This window comes from Equus asinus, chromosome 7 (genome assembly GCF_041296235.1).
Source record: "Equus asinus isolate D_3611 breed Donkey chromosome 7, EquAss-T2T_v2, whole genome shotgun sequence".
In the NCBI taxonomy this organism is placed as follows: Eukaryota; Metazoa; Chordata; class Mammalia; order Perissodactyla; family Equidae; genus Equus; species Equus asinus.
The window spans coordinates 12,243,600-12,258,420 of NC_091796.1; the positions used below are offsets into that span (position 1 = coordinate 12,243,600).

At 35.7% G+C, this 14,821-nt stretch overlaps 1 protein-coding gene across 1 annotated transcript in view; it reads right to left on the reverse strand.

Moving 5' to 3' along the window:
• The window catches only part of CDH7 (cadherin 7), a 123,938-nt gene that overhangs the window by 13,412 nt on the left and 95,705 nt on the right, over positions 1 to 14,821 (reverse strand). The window contains exons 8-11 of the mRNA XM_044774845.2: positions 10,442 to 10,578; positions 9,502 to 9,623; positions 8,743 to 8,860; positions 5,392 to 5,643 (exon numbers count right to left, since the gene is read on the reverse strand). Coding sequence (XP_044630780.1) covers positions 5,392 to 5,643; positions 8,743 to 8,860; positions 9,502 to 9,623; positions 10,442 to 10,578 — 629 coding nt within the window. The remainder of the gene's footprint in view (positions 1 to 5,391; positions 5,644 to 8,742; positions 8,861 to 9,501; positions 9,624 to 10,441; positions 10,579 to 14,821) is intronic.

Consider the following 14,821-nt stretch of genomic DNA (forward strand, 5'->3'; position numbering starts at 1 on the left):
TTCTGCTTCGGCAGCTTGGGGTTCACCAGTTCGGATCCTGGGTGTGGACCTACACACCACTTGTCAAGCCATGCTGTGGCAGGCACCACACATATAAAGTAGAGGAAGATGGGCATAGATGTTAGCTCAGGGCCAGTCTTCCTCAGCAAAAAAGAGGAGGATTGGTTGCAAATGTTAGCTCAGGGTTAATCTTCCACACACAGAAAAAAAATCTTACTCTGTGCTACCAATGGGTTGAATCTGATAGAGACTGGGGAAACAGCCATAATTCAGGAGGGGAAAGATGGACCTTGGAGAAAATCAGGTGCAACACCAAAGGGGAGAAAGGAATAGATTCAAGAATCAAAGTTAAATTAAGAGTACCTGGGGACTGAATGGCTATGGAGGATGGAACAGAGTGAAGAGTGAAGGCTGACTAAATCAGGAAAAGAGGCCGGAATGTAGACAAATTGTTCAGTATGTGATAATTTCAGACTCCTAATGTCAGCAGTCCAGTCGAACAATGAATATGCCTATCTAGATCTGCTGTGAAGATCTGAACCAGAGCTTTGCAAATCATCTGCATAAAGGGGCTACTGCTTTCCACGCCTCCAGACAGGGAAATGTTTAGTTACAACTGAAATTGATCTTCCCTTTCCCCAAAACAAGTACTATCACAAAGTTCCTCTCCGTTAAATATGTGAGTTAGAATGGTTTCATTTGAGTCTCGAGTAAGACAGAAAACCCGACCTAAGTACAATGAATATTTTATCCACAAAGACAACTGGTATATTATATTTTGGTTGTACTGAAGTATAATCTCAAATTTTAAGCTACACAATTCTAAACGTATTTTCCTAAGTTTGGAAGTAATTAGAGGAGACTTTAAATGAGACGCTCAAAGTTAACCAAAGAGGCCATAAAGCTACAATGGAAACACATCAAAGACACTAGTGCCTCTAATTTGGCAGCACCTGGACTGCCACACCCTCAGACCCACAGGCCTTTCCCAGAGCCTCACAGGTCTTTAATATTGGAAAACACATAGGGAAAAATACTTTAAAAATAAAAAGGAATTCAGAAAGCAGCCTTGTCCGTGTTTGGGTCCTGGCTCTGACACCCTATAACTTTGTGCATATCTCCTTTAATTTATAGTTTTCACATACAAAAAGTGGGCATAATACTAATACTTAATAATACTTGCCTAGGAAATGTGATATGAGAATTAGATTAGATAATGCTTGTAAAGCACGTAGCTAATGTCTAGCACTTAGTACGAGCTCATTAAATGTAAATCATTTTTTAGTATGCTTGCACTGGTGTGAAAGAACACATCTGCTACCATAAATTAGCCTCTGTAGTCTGCCCATTATTATCGCTAGGACTGCTATGTCGAATATATTCTATTGTTATAGATTATGATAGGAACCCATCTTTTACATACTGTTATTTTTTTTATCAGCAATCTAATATATTTTTTACTTAGGTAACACTGTCATTTGCAAAACTAGGAAAATATTTTTGTACAAAATCATGAGTGGCCATAGTAATGGGAGAGCAAATACGGTTTAGCACTTGGTAGATCAGGCAAGAAAAGTGAAAAGATGCATGAGAGCTAACTGCCAAAGGGCCATCCTGGACACACTGGAAGAGCCTGAATTCCATGTAGTGAAGAGTGGTTTCCAGAAATGCCTTATGGAAACCTGAAGGTGGCCAGTCTAACTAATCCCAATAGTGACTCAAGAGCCAAGAGCAAGAGGGGAAGTTATAGGACTTCAATTACTTGGACCTAAAGGTCCAAACAGGGAAAAAACAAAACTTCATAGTAAATTCAGTGACAGTTTTAGCGTGCAGGAAAAAGCTTCCTTGTGCAGACTAACAGAAAGAAACTAGCTATAATATTCTCTAAATAAATGTGCAATATTTAATATTGACACATTTTAAAACAAAACAATGAAAATTATTTCTGATTATTTCCTAAAATCTACTGAAGTAATAATTTAATGTCAGTTATTCAAGGAATTTGATTTTTTCAAGTGCTTTCAGCCTGGTTGAAAAATAACTATATATAAATAATGATGAATTTAACAATGATAAAATGCATATTAAATTTGATGTTGGAGTTGTGGAAAATATTTATTCAAGTATTAGAATACTTGAGTCTCTTGCCATAGATTGATGAAATTTTTCTACATGAGAAATAACTGAGACACTTGTTCGATAACTTTATCATGAACTTTGAATATGACAATAATGTCTCCCATTTAGGTTGTACTTGGTGTAAAGGAAAGCTCATATTCTAATTTTTGGATCATCTCTTTCATTTAGAGAATTCAGGTGCAAACAAACGAGAAAGAGAGGGTGAGAATAGAGAGAAATCAGAAAAGAGCTCACCCATAATGTGAGAATACGGATATAGGTGAAGACTGACAAATACAACTTCAGATACCATAAATTTCAAATCTTGAGGAAGAAAGGACTACATATGAACAACCATTTTTTATATTTTCAAGGTGTGTTTCCTTTGTAGTTTAATCCAAAGGCCGTGACTGAGAATAAGGAGACAGAACCTTATGCATTAATAGCCACTAACTTGTTACATGAACTGAAAAATCCTTGAACCTAATTGTACCTGAGGTTTGGGCTGGAATTGGTTTCTGTGATGCCTTCCAGCATTAACCTTCTGGGTACTCTAGAGCATCCCCGTCTGTCACAGTACAAGTAGCTTTAATTTGTCACATCACAGGAACACGAACTTGGCATGGAGTAGGCATGCTTTTGTAAGGAGTCTAAAGCCCAGCTGCTTTTCTAGCTTCATCCTTGAATTGAACTTGATTCTCAAGTTCTTCTTCCCCATTCCTGCCTCTTCACTTGGCGTTTTCTTCTAGAATATTTGTTCTGAAGCCTGAAAAGTTTTGAGTTATGAATTCTGATACCTTTTGCCTAGAAATAAGATTCACAACACTTCCGGAGATGTTGTCAAGAATGAGTCACTTGGGCACTAAAAGTCAAGTTCCATGCCAGGCTGTGCACCCCATCCGCACCCCACTCCGAGGACTCGATCCCACTGACCTCAGCACCTATCGTGAGAACCCAGAGTCTACAGCAGAGGAGACAGAACCAAAAGAGTATAAAAAGTCCTGATTATTGCTTCTAAAGACTTAGGAAATAAGGCACAAGGAGACTCATTCTGTACTGAGATGCTAACATTTGAACATACTGATTACTGGGCAGAGTCCTTACTGGGAAATGGAAGCTGTAGGCAGAAGCCCGCAGTTCCAAACTACAGTTTAGTACAATAGGTTCTGTCTTGACTTACGTTTTTGCAGACTTGCAGGAACTTTTGAAAAATGAATAAAATATGGGACATAAAAACCTGATCCTTAGAAGTGGCATTCCTAACCTGGTGGCTGTTTAAATGGGAAAATGTTCAAATTTAACAAAAAGAGTAGTCATACTTAACTAAATTGTGACAAAATCCCCTAAACTATAATCTTACTCTGAGATATATGTATATACACACACACTCATTTATATCATATGCAAGAATGAGATCTAAAAAAACTCTTTTTCCCTTACTTTCAGTAACAGCTAGGCAATGATTCTTAACAATTAAAATTGCCAAGCAACCTAAATTGCAAGGAATCCTGAAGTCACAGGTGAAAGTATTTTCTAAAAATGAAGCAGGCTTCGTTAGATAGACAGCCTTAAAAAAAATCAAAAGTTAATTAACTGTTGGGTATGATTCAATTCTGGGGAATACAATTTTATCTTATTTCTTTGAAGTACATAGTATAATTTAAATTGTTTGTGATAAACAGATCTTATTTCTTTGAAGGACACAGTATAATTTAAATTGTCTGTGATAAACTGGTCAAGTTAAGTTCAAAAAGAGTTCTCCACACGTCATCTACCTAGCCCCTCATTTTTTTCTGACTCTATGCTTTTGAGCTAAAGACATTGCCATTTTAAATACGAAGGAAAATCATCATCTTTTTATCTAGGTTATTCAGCTACTATAAAATAAACAGGCAATTCACATATTTATTATTATGTTTTAGAAGCTGATAGAGCAAGAAAAAGTAGTTTGTAATGGTTTCATCTTTTTCAAAATTTACTCTAGTCCCTTATATTCAAATCAGCCTTTAACTGGGAATTTCTTGACATTTCTAATGAATTTCTGAATGTTTCTGCCACCTGTGTGAAGCTATATGGGAAAAAAAATAGTTTATTCCCTTCTAGGTTTACTTGGTTAGCTGAAATTATTGAAGATAATAGCTTCCATTTTTATGAGGTCCTTTATACTGTATTAGGAACTAAGTCTTAGCTTAGTTAATAGGTTGAGAACTTGCTTCATCAATAACACTTAAAATTTATTAAATGCTCACTCTGTGGTAGGCACATGAATTATCTCATTTAATTTTCACAACAACCTTACGAGTCTAGTTCTATTATTTTCCCCTTTTAGATTAAGAAGCCAAGCTTAGAAGAATTAACATCCCCCTGGTGAAGAACTAGTATGTGTGGGCGGCAGTAATAAAAGCTAGGTTTACCTAACTCCATAAATCTTGTTTTTAAACATTACAGAATGATGAGTCCCATAGCTGAATCCTGCTTTTCCAAAAATATATTATAAATAGATTTACAAATTATATTAAACCCCAAGAAAACACACAGCAGAGTCTCAGATGCGATATTAAATGCTTGTTGTCCTTGCTGTAGGAAGTTATACCGTGAAGGGGAATGTAGCTAAGCAATAAACCCACTACCCCATGCCCATGTTGGATGTCTCCCAATCTTTAAAAGGCTGCTGCATAATCTCTTATAAAACTACAATTCTAATATGAGTTATAAATCTAATGTAACCACATAATAAAGTAATCATAGAAAGCATAATTAAATATGTTGGTTCTTCTTGGGAAATTAAAACTTTTGCATTGCTGAAATTGAAATCTTTTAAAATTTGCAAATAATTATAAAATCCGCCTTAAATCTTTTCTGAAAAGAGGTAGGATACAAAGCCATAAATTCTAAAATAAGCATATTATCCAAACAAGATAGAAAAGATTCTCTCTAGTCTAGTCTATCTCCTCTGTAGAGTATTCTAAAGCAAACAGTTGGGATATGGTAAATTAAAAAAAAAATCTTAAAAAACTTCAATCTTAAACATAAGCCGCTAATTTTCACCATTGTTTTAAAGGTGAAATTGATATTTTTTCTGAGTTATATTTTACATATACCACTGGAAAGTGTGCCAAGGATCATGGCTTGCTCAGTGAGCAAAACACCATTGAATAAAATATTTGCATGTGTTCTTGAAAAGGTACTAAAAGGAATGGAAAGGAAGAGAGAAAAGTCACAATATACAGGTGTGATTGCTCTTACAGCACAAGACCTGAAAACAGTACCTACCCAGTAACGTCAAGACACAGGCGAGTATTGCGATCAGGGCTCCTGTACTAAGGCCGGCAGGTAGGATGTAAGCCTCGGCGTTGCAGGTCTGCGCTATCCCATCCGCATCACAGTCACAGACACGGATGGTGAGGGTGTTGGTGCTGCTGAGTGAAGGTGAGCCACTGTCCACGATGAAGATCGGCAGATAGTAAACAGATTGCTCCTGTCTCCGGAAGCCATTTCTCCTGGTGAGAATCGAGGCTGTGTTGTCTAGGATAAAGAGCAAATATAGGGCACAAGATTTCTGATTGACTCAGTCCTGCTAAACTTTAAAGTCACTCTGCTTAGTTTCTTTTGACAGAGAACCATATTTCCACATTTGGTTTATTTTAATATATTTATGTCATCCTACACCGTTATAACCAAAGAAACAGTTAGAAAGTAAAACTGAATATGAAAATGTTTATACATCACTTATTATATGAACTGCAACTCTGTAAAAATTACATTTAGTACCCTCTTTTACTTATCTCAAATTTCAAACCATACACTTATTGAGAGGATGGTAAAAATTAACAGATTTAATATTTTTGCAGCATCATCAGACAGCACAGATGGAATTTCCGATCCATCCTTTCTTTGTTAAATTCCAAGCCCAATATCAAAACAAGTAAAATAAGCCATTCTAGCTTTATATGCATAGATATTCAAAAGAGGAATTATTGTATAGTTTTAAAAAATCCATAGTTACCAAACCCCACATAAACAGACGTTTTGTCTGTGATAAAGTAGGTCATTTGTGTTTAATTTATATTCAATATTCTATTTCATCTAAACAATTACAGTAATTATGAAACTTTTAACAGTGATCAATAAGCCTGTATCACATATCTATGATTTCTATATCACAAATAGATTTTTTTATCTGCTAGGAATTTATCCAGCTAACTCGTCTCAATTAACTAATTAGAGAATTTATGTGATTCTTTACATTTACAGCAACTAATGAAAATATGAAGGAATAGAAGGGAAACCAGGATCATAGATTAATCCCGTGTGCTTTAATATATATCTCATTTCCAAACTGTCAAAGAGATAATTATCCAACGTTATCATGAAAGAATTAACAATACTTTAATGAAAGAGCAAGCTGAAATGTATTCTATCTCAAGCAGCACAAAACAAGCCCACATGAAAATGCAGAAAATGTATAACCTGCAATTATCAATGTGGCAGGAATAAATCTGTTCACTTTTCAGATTCTATCTGGTAGGTTTTCATGTACACAAATCTTTTACTTTAAAACATATGCATTTGAGAGGTGTTCATTAAAAAACTACACGTGGAGTTGTTGAAGGATATTGTCTTGAGATTGCTTCCATATTCAACAATAACACACGCACACACACATCTGTCTTTACTTCCCAAACATTCAGATGTTATCCATATTTATGATTTGATACACAAAATTTTTTCAAAGTTATTGATTTGTAACCTAAAATGCCTGACATTAAATCACACACACATACACACACAAAACGAATTGAGGACCACATGCTGGAATGCCCAACACATGAGAAGAGAACCCTATGTTCAGGAAAGAGATCATAAAATTCATGATTATCTGTAGGTGCTTCCTAAGATGGAAGCCAAGAGAAGAACGAATTTCCTTCCTTCCTAGATGTTTTCCTTCAAGATACAAGCTAGGGAACTCTGGGCTTAACTTGAAGATATCTTTCAATCAAGCGGCAGTGTGAATGTCCTGAAAATCCAGACATTTTAGTGCATGTGCTGTCCAACAACCACGGTGGTACTAGATGATGACACCTGGGGGAAATATTGATTCATTCTTTTATTGGGAAGGTCATAAATTCTCTTCTGCACATTTGTGCTGGATGAATACAAGTGCTGAGAAATGTCCCTTTCAACTTTGATAAAGTCAGAGTTTGAGATTACTCACATAGAAAATGCTCTTCCATTTATATCACTAAGGGGACAAGATAGTGTTCTCATTAAACAATGAATGGGGTCAGGAAAAATTATTATTTTCAGATTGAATTTTTGAGGTCAAAGTTGGATTTTCTGCACTAAAGAAGATGGTGGCTCCAGGCTAAAGCACTTAGAATGTCCCTCTTCCGAGAGAAATTCCTTTCGGATAAGCCACTATTTGACTAGCAAATCTATTTCTACATTTCTTTCTTCTGAAATCTGATTCACACGTTCAACCTGAATGAAAGAATTACATTCCATATTGTTGTGGAATACTATTTTTCTTTATATCAGTTGCAAATACTCTCCTTCTGCTAAACGAAATACCTTGAATGAGAACCCTTGTGAATATATATACACTCGAAATTAGACAATAGATAGCAAGTTCACATGCTTCCTTTAAAAGTTCTTATAATTCTCTCTCTCATTCTCTCTCTCTCTCTCTCTCTGTATATATATAAATAAATTAGGCAAAACCAAAATCTACTTATAGGTGGATTTGTAAAAATATTTCTGTAATGACACTTAGAAGACTGATAAGAATGTTTATTTTTGAAGCAGATAAATGGGATTTGGGATGAAAGGGAATTCTGTTGTTCTTTTTTTATATTTTCTTTGCATCAAGAGTACGTGTTGGGGCTGGCCTGGTGGCATAGCAGTTAAGTTTGTGCCCTCTGCTTCAGTGGGCCAGAGTTCACAGGTTCGGATCCGGGGTGTGGACCTAGCACCACTTATCAAGCCATGCTATGGCAGTCATCCACATATAAAATAGAGGAAGATGGGCACAGCTGTTAGCTCAGGGCCAGTCTTCCTCAGCAAAAAGAGGAGGATGGGCAGCAGATGTTAGCTCAGAGCCAATCTTCCTCAAAAAAAAAAAAAAAGAAAGAGTATGTCTTTATTATTTGTATGAATTACTTTTATGTTAAAAATAAAAGAATAACTGATGTTAGCATTGAAATATTGTCAAAGTTGATTTAGGTTGAAACATGTAAAGTCCAATTATTTTCTTAATGTCTCAAGTTATACCTATGTAGAATAGTTTTGTTAAGGCATTTAGCTGGCTCTCAACCAATTAGATAATTTGGATAAAGAGCTTGGTATACAAATAAGGAAGCAAATGTCTAGAAGAAAAGACAGAGAGAGATGGATCTGGCTCCCCCCCCCCCCATTTGGATTTAGGCCTAAAATGATTTAAGTAGCAGCTTCTTCTTCATGACAACAAATCCATAGATAAAAATTACTTGAGGGGCTCATCGCCCTTTAATTAATGTCTTTGCTGTTATAAAAAAAATCCGTAATCAGCATTCCTCTGTGAGAAAAAATACTTGCTTAGAGAGTTTGTACTTGCTGCCTCGATCCATGACAATAATATTACCTTACCTTTGTTATCTTTCAATGAAAAGTTGTGGTTATTTGTTGCATCCGTTGTTAAGCTGAAATAAAACTGGTGTCCATTGGATGGCTCATCTTTATCAACAGCACTGATTTTCTGGATAACCTAGGGAAAGAATGTAAAATGTGAAAGCCTGTTGGTGCGCTCTGCTGTGTTTTCTGAGGCAGGACAGAGCAGTTTTACACCTTATAATAAACACCATCTTCCTGAACGAGCCGGGGGAAGGATCAGATGTACTAATGTGAACCCAATCTCGAAAGGGCTCTGGAAAACAAATCTGTCCTTTTCAAAATTCATGTCTGAATCTCCTTTGTGAACCTCAGAAATAAGCTGTACCAATTGATTATACCATCCCAGTAAACATCACGAGACACTGAACAATATGGATGAGGAGAATAAACCACAGCGAGATTACACTGCACTTAACTCTTAGAACCTGCTGTGTAATGTGGGAAACAGCCCAGGCTTAATAACCATATTTCTCCTCAAAAGCATCTAAGTCCTTAACCATTTACCATGGCTTTTATAATGTTTACCTTTTCTTCCTGAGGAATTTTCATCATCCCAATAAAACCAGAATTTGGAAGTTCTTTTAATATTAGTTTATGCTCCACATCAAAGTGTTAGTTTTGCTGAAACATGCTGATTATATTTTACCTTAAAGCTGGCAGAATTTCAAAGGCAACTGCTGCTGGATATTTTCAAAGAGATCACAACTAGGAGCAACATGTTCTGAAGCCTCTTACCTGCCCTGGCTGGGCATTTTCACAGACAGTGGTTTCATAGTCCATGGCAAATTCAGGGGCGTTGTCATTGATGTCGAGTATAGTGATGGCCACGTAGCCTCTTCCTACTTGTGATGGATTCTCTAATAAAGAGGAAATGTTTCATCAGTTACTCTGAGACTAAGCGTGTTATTCCACTGACATTTTACTCAGGAAATGCACATTAAAAACAATTAGAATCCACCAAAAATTGTTTGCTCTCTAAAGCACAATTCTAATAAGGACATGACCAAGCATCAAATGAAATCTAGAATCATAACATTAAGACCTTAAAGGGAGCAAGAGAAAATGTGATCCAAATGTCATACATATGGGTACGTGTGTGTGTGTGTCTATACATATATATGTAGCTTTTTAGTCCATGATAAGAAAATCATTGAAAGAAAAATAACCAATAAACTATGAATTTTAATATTTGATGCTAGAGCTCATATTTGTATGAATATAGACTATATGTGTAAATAATATGCATAAAATATAATTATACATTGTTCTTTCAATGTTTTTCTTATCAGGGACTAAAAATTAGTTCAATATCACAATATGCGAATCTGGAAATTTTGTTAGAGATCAATTTAGTACTTTTCATAAGCTATTTGACCAACTCCATATCAGCATAAATGCAGCATATGAAACATGACCATAATACAACAGAAGCCCTCTGAGGGTAACTTAGGCCTGTCATTTTATAGTAATTTCTTCTTATTAACTTTGTAAGTATTAGCAAAGAAAGTTAGTGAATATAAATATATTTCACAGCTTGAAATGAGGGATTTTCAATATTTTGCTCAATTCAAGTAAGCAGCTAATAGTATTCAAGTTGAAATTATAACCTCATGACAACCCATTCCCCACTCTCAGTGTCCTCCATCCTAGTTTAATTTTAAACCTTCCTACTTACGGCTCTCCATGGCCAGGACAGTGATATTATGAACAGCATTTGTCTCCCGATCCAAAGATTTGGCGGTTGTAATAACTCCACTGTTGGCATCAATATTGAAGTATCTCTCCAAGTCCGTGTTTCTGTCAATCGAATACCTAATTGAATATTAGAAAAAAGCCTTCACCATTCCTGTTTAATTATAATTTGCTAATTTCATTAATTGCATAGTCAATCACCCAATCTTGCCGACTCCTTGATCTGTCATATCAATTACATAAATATACGCCTAGTTTAAACCTTTACTAATGTTAATAGATGGTTCATAATCTGTTTATCAGTAATGTCTTTGCTCTTCTGTCCGAGAGTACAAAATAAACACCATAGTATAGTTATCTTCACAGTGGATTTGAATATGCCATAATAACCTTCAAATTCACTTTATCATTATTTTGGCTCCTCAAAAACCATTTTCAATAGATTTAGTAGCCCTGGCCATGGCTATAGGTCCCTCTAAAATGAAATATACTGAGTAACATCTTTTGTCTTGAAAACACCAGCCTGATCTTAACCCTGTTTTTGCGTCTCTCACGCAGTGGTCTTGACCAGGCTTCCATAGATGTGTGTCAAAGTAGAACCTCTAAAATTGCATGAACATTTTGGTGTGTAAAAGCCTTTTCTCAAAATATCAGCTGTCCAAATATTAGTGAAAAATTACTGCTCCACTTGTATTCTTATTCCACTATGCTATAATTTGTTCCATACACAAAACTCAGCCTTCGCTCATTAATGATTATCTTCAAAAACCCTCACAGTCTTTCTGGTTGGGTGAACGAAGGGGTCTCATTTAAAAACAAACGAGACAAACAAACAAAAGTACAAACAGATAATCACATACCCAATTTAAGTTAAGAAAGTATTTTATGTTTCCATAGTAGTTCAACTACTACTACTATTAAATAGAATCACACACTTATAGTCTGCTATATTACATAATATAAAGAAACTCAAGAAGGAAAGAGGAGGTATCAGAAAATACTAAAAAGAAAATTAACCATAAACCAACAAATATGGTTGTCTCTGTGCAGCAATAGGTGTTTGGGTGTGGAGAATATCAGAAAGTTACTTTTCAATGGCTTCTATTTTCTCGATGGCTTATGAGACAAGGTTACCAGATAAGAGAGCAGAAAGGAGAAGGTGGTTTGAGGAGGAGAGAGAAGACATTCTTTTAGAATGGTCAAATATATATATAAATACATATGTATGTTGATAGCAACATGGAAGATTTTGAATAAGTCTGAGGACACATTCCACAAAAAAGTTGATGAAGGAAAAAGAAAATTAACAGTTTGAAAATGGCAATAGCAGTACAAAATGTACTCACTCTCACTTCTAGGATCTGTGCTACATTGGGCACGAGAGGAAAAATCAATCTTACTTGAGATTTCCCATACCCTTTCCTCATCGTCCTTTTATTACAGCCAAGTGTCTTTACTCAAATCAAAATCAAACCATTCCATTTAAGCTGAGTACCTCATCTGCTCTGATCTTCTCAAGAAGTTTTTCCTTGGATTCAGACACTTTTCCATCTATACAGCTTTATCTGAATCAAAAACAAATATGTTTTCTATTTAAAAAAACAAATTTCCTCCATTTGTGTCAAGTTCATCATTGGCTTCCATATTGTCAAATCCATTGTTCACTTCTCCATTCTTTTCCTACTCTCCCTCTCACCCAAATGTACTACAATTGACCACTCCCTCCTCCTCAAAACACATTCTCCTTTGTCTTTACTAAACCACATCTTCCCGGTTTCTCTCCTACCTCACCATAGGTTCCTTTTCAGTTACTTTGGCTGGTGCATCCTCCTCTTCATGATCTCTAATTACCTGAACTCCCCCAAACCTCTCCTATGGCCCCCTCTTCTTTATATAAGCACTTTTCTTTAGCAACTTATACAGTCCCATGGCTTAAATAACTTCTATAATTTTGGTTACTCCCAAATTTATATAAAATCTCCTTGGCTCATCACACTTCTATATTGAATTACCTACTTACTATCACCACATGGATAGACAACATGAACTGAGATATAAGATGTCCAAACTGATGTTATAACTCCTACAGTCTCCCAAACTTCCTCCCTGTCTCTTTCACATCTGAGTCAGTGACACCACCAGTCACTAGATTTAAAATCTAGAATTGGTCCTTGACTTGTTTTTCTCCCTTACCCCTGCAATGAATTTCTCAACAACTATTCTCAAGTACTATCAATCCAACTTATTATCCACTTTAGCCTAGATTTTGCATTATTTTATTTTTTATCAATGTACTTCCATTCATACTGTCTACAATCCATTTTCCACACCACGGCCATTCAAACAAGAAAGAATTTTAATGTTACAAATAGATTTTAATTTTCAATTATATAGAATAGCTAGACTTTCTTCTCTGAAATGCCATATTAGTCAAACCAATATATGCCAATATTTCATATTGTTAACATACTACACAAATGCATTTGAGTGTATATGTATGTGTGTTTAGGTATATATATATATATATATATGTAAAACTTAATACTCATGCACTCATGCATCAATTGAGCCCATACTAAAAGCCTTAATTGTTCATTTTCTCAAATCACTATGATAGTGTTTGCATATTCAGGGAAAAAATAGACTTCTAGAGTCTTAGAAAGTTAAAAAGGCCTTGAACTTGACAAATGTCTATTTAAATGAGTCCATGTTAATTCCCTACAGAGCTAAAGTCAATGACTAAAACATTTGCCTCTATTATCAACAGTTCCAAAGGTTCCAGCATTAGAATAAAGGATACCAGACTTGAGAATTCATTTAATATGTTAATGTCTCCAACTTCTACTCAGCTCATAGAAAAATCTCTAATCTTTTAGGGATCTGGGTATTGCCCTAGGCCTCTTTGTGTTCTGAAGAAGGACACCAAAGTTTCTATCATTCAAATATTAATCATTTCTAAATTATAAACTCTGTAGCTTCCACTTATAAATTGTGTATATTTTTTAATAGCTATAATTTTCTCTTAGAGCTAAATAGCACAGCCTCATATCTATACATATTTGGCAATTTGTGAATTATGCTGATATCTTATGTCTCCCTTTCATTCATTCATGCATTCAGCAATTATTCTGGAACACTTGCATGTGACATTCTATTTAAAGAAGTACAGTACATAAACAAAATATTCTTAAAAATAGCCACCTATAATAAATATTTAGGAGAAAACCAACAAATTGCTCTCCTAGAGTATGATGAAAGAAGTTGGGGCAGGTGTGGGGAGAGAATGAGGTATTGACTTGAGAAGAGATGGAAGACCTTGGCAAAGACAAAGAGTAGACAAACTATCCAGAACATTCTGGATGGTTATTATGTTTCTTAATCACAAGGACTTGAGATCACCCAGTATTAAAGGGGTTCCTTATTTTCTACCAGCCCTTCTGGACATATAAAAAAGTGGACTTTATGTATGAGGCATCAGCTACGGTATAAAGTCACCTGAGAAAAACAACCCCTTAACCAAGAGAAACAAAGAAAATATGGGCACTTTCTAGAATGAGAAGTGCAAAATGTCTTTGAATTAGAATCTGGCAGGGCTGACTGGGCCAAAAGAGAAGAAAGGCCCTACACAAGTTCAGAGGAGCATACTCTTTGCAGTTCTTGCAGATGCACTGGCCTAGAGAGGGAGATGTGTGATACCTGAGTCAATCAGAGGGTGAAGAGAAAGGGAGAGATTGGTATTCCTCTAATCATGAACCAAAGTTAACTTCAGTGCACCTTCCGATGCAGTTAGTAGTGTGTGGACTCACAATGATCCCTCTAGTTTCTGCAAATTACAGCCTGAAATACTTGGCCTCTTTCAGTGTATGGTGGAGTGACCCATTAGAGAGATTACTTCCATATTTTTGCTCTAACAGTTAAAGCTTGTGCCCTATCCATTCATTATGCAGACAGTCCAACTCTCAATATCCAGCCTCAATCCTTTTCCTGAGATTTTGTAAACTATTTCAGACACCTGCAACATCTTCAACTCAAGTTCAATATATGTCAAAGCAGATTCATCAACCTTTCCCACAAACTATGCCTCCTTCTGAACTTTCCCACTTCCAGAATGTGTTGAGCATTTAAACATAGTTTACATTTTTTCCTAATCCTCAAACAACTATGAAAGGTGATATGTGACAGAGACTTCTATTTGACTGCCTAATATCCATTCACCCTTCATTCTTATTAACAGAATCCTGCTTTTGCAAGAGGCAGCCTTGTATCCAGCTGATAAACGACATTTGCTAGCTTCCTTTGTAGATGCGGTGTCCTTGTATCCAAGTTTTGGCAAAGGAGATGCAAAAGAAAGTTGTTGGGTTGA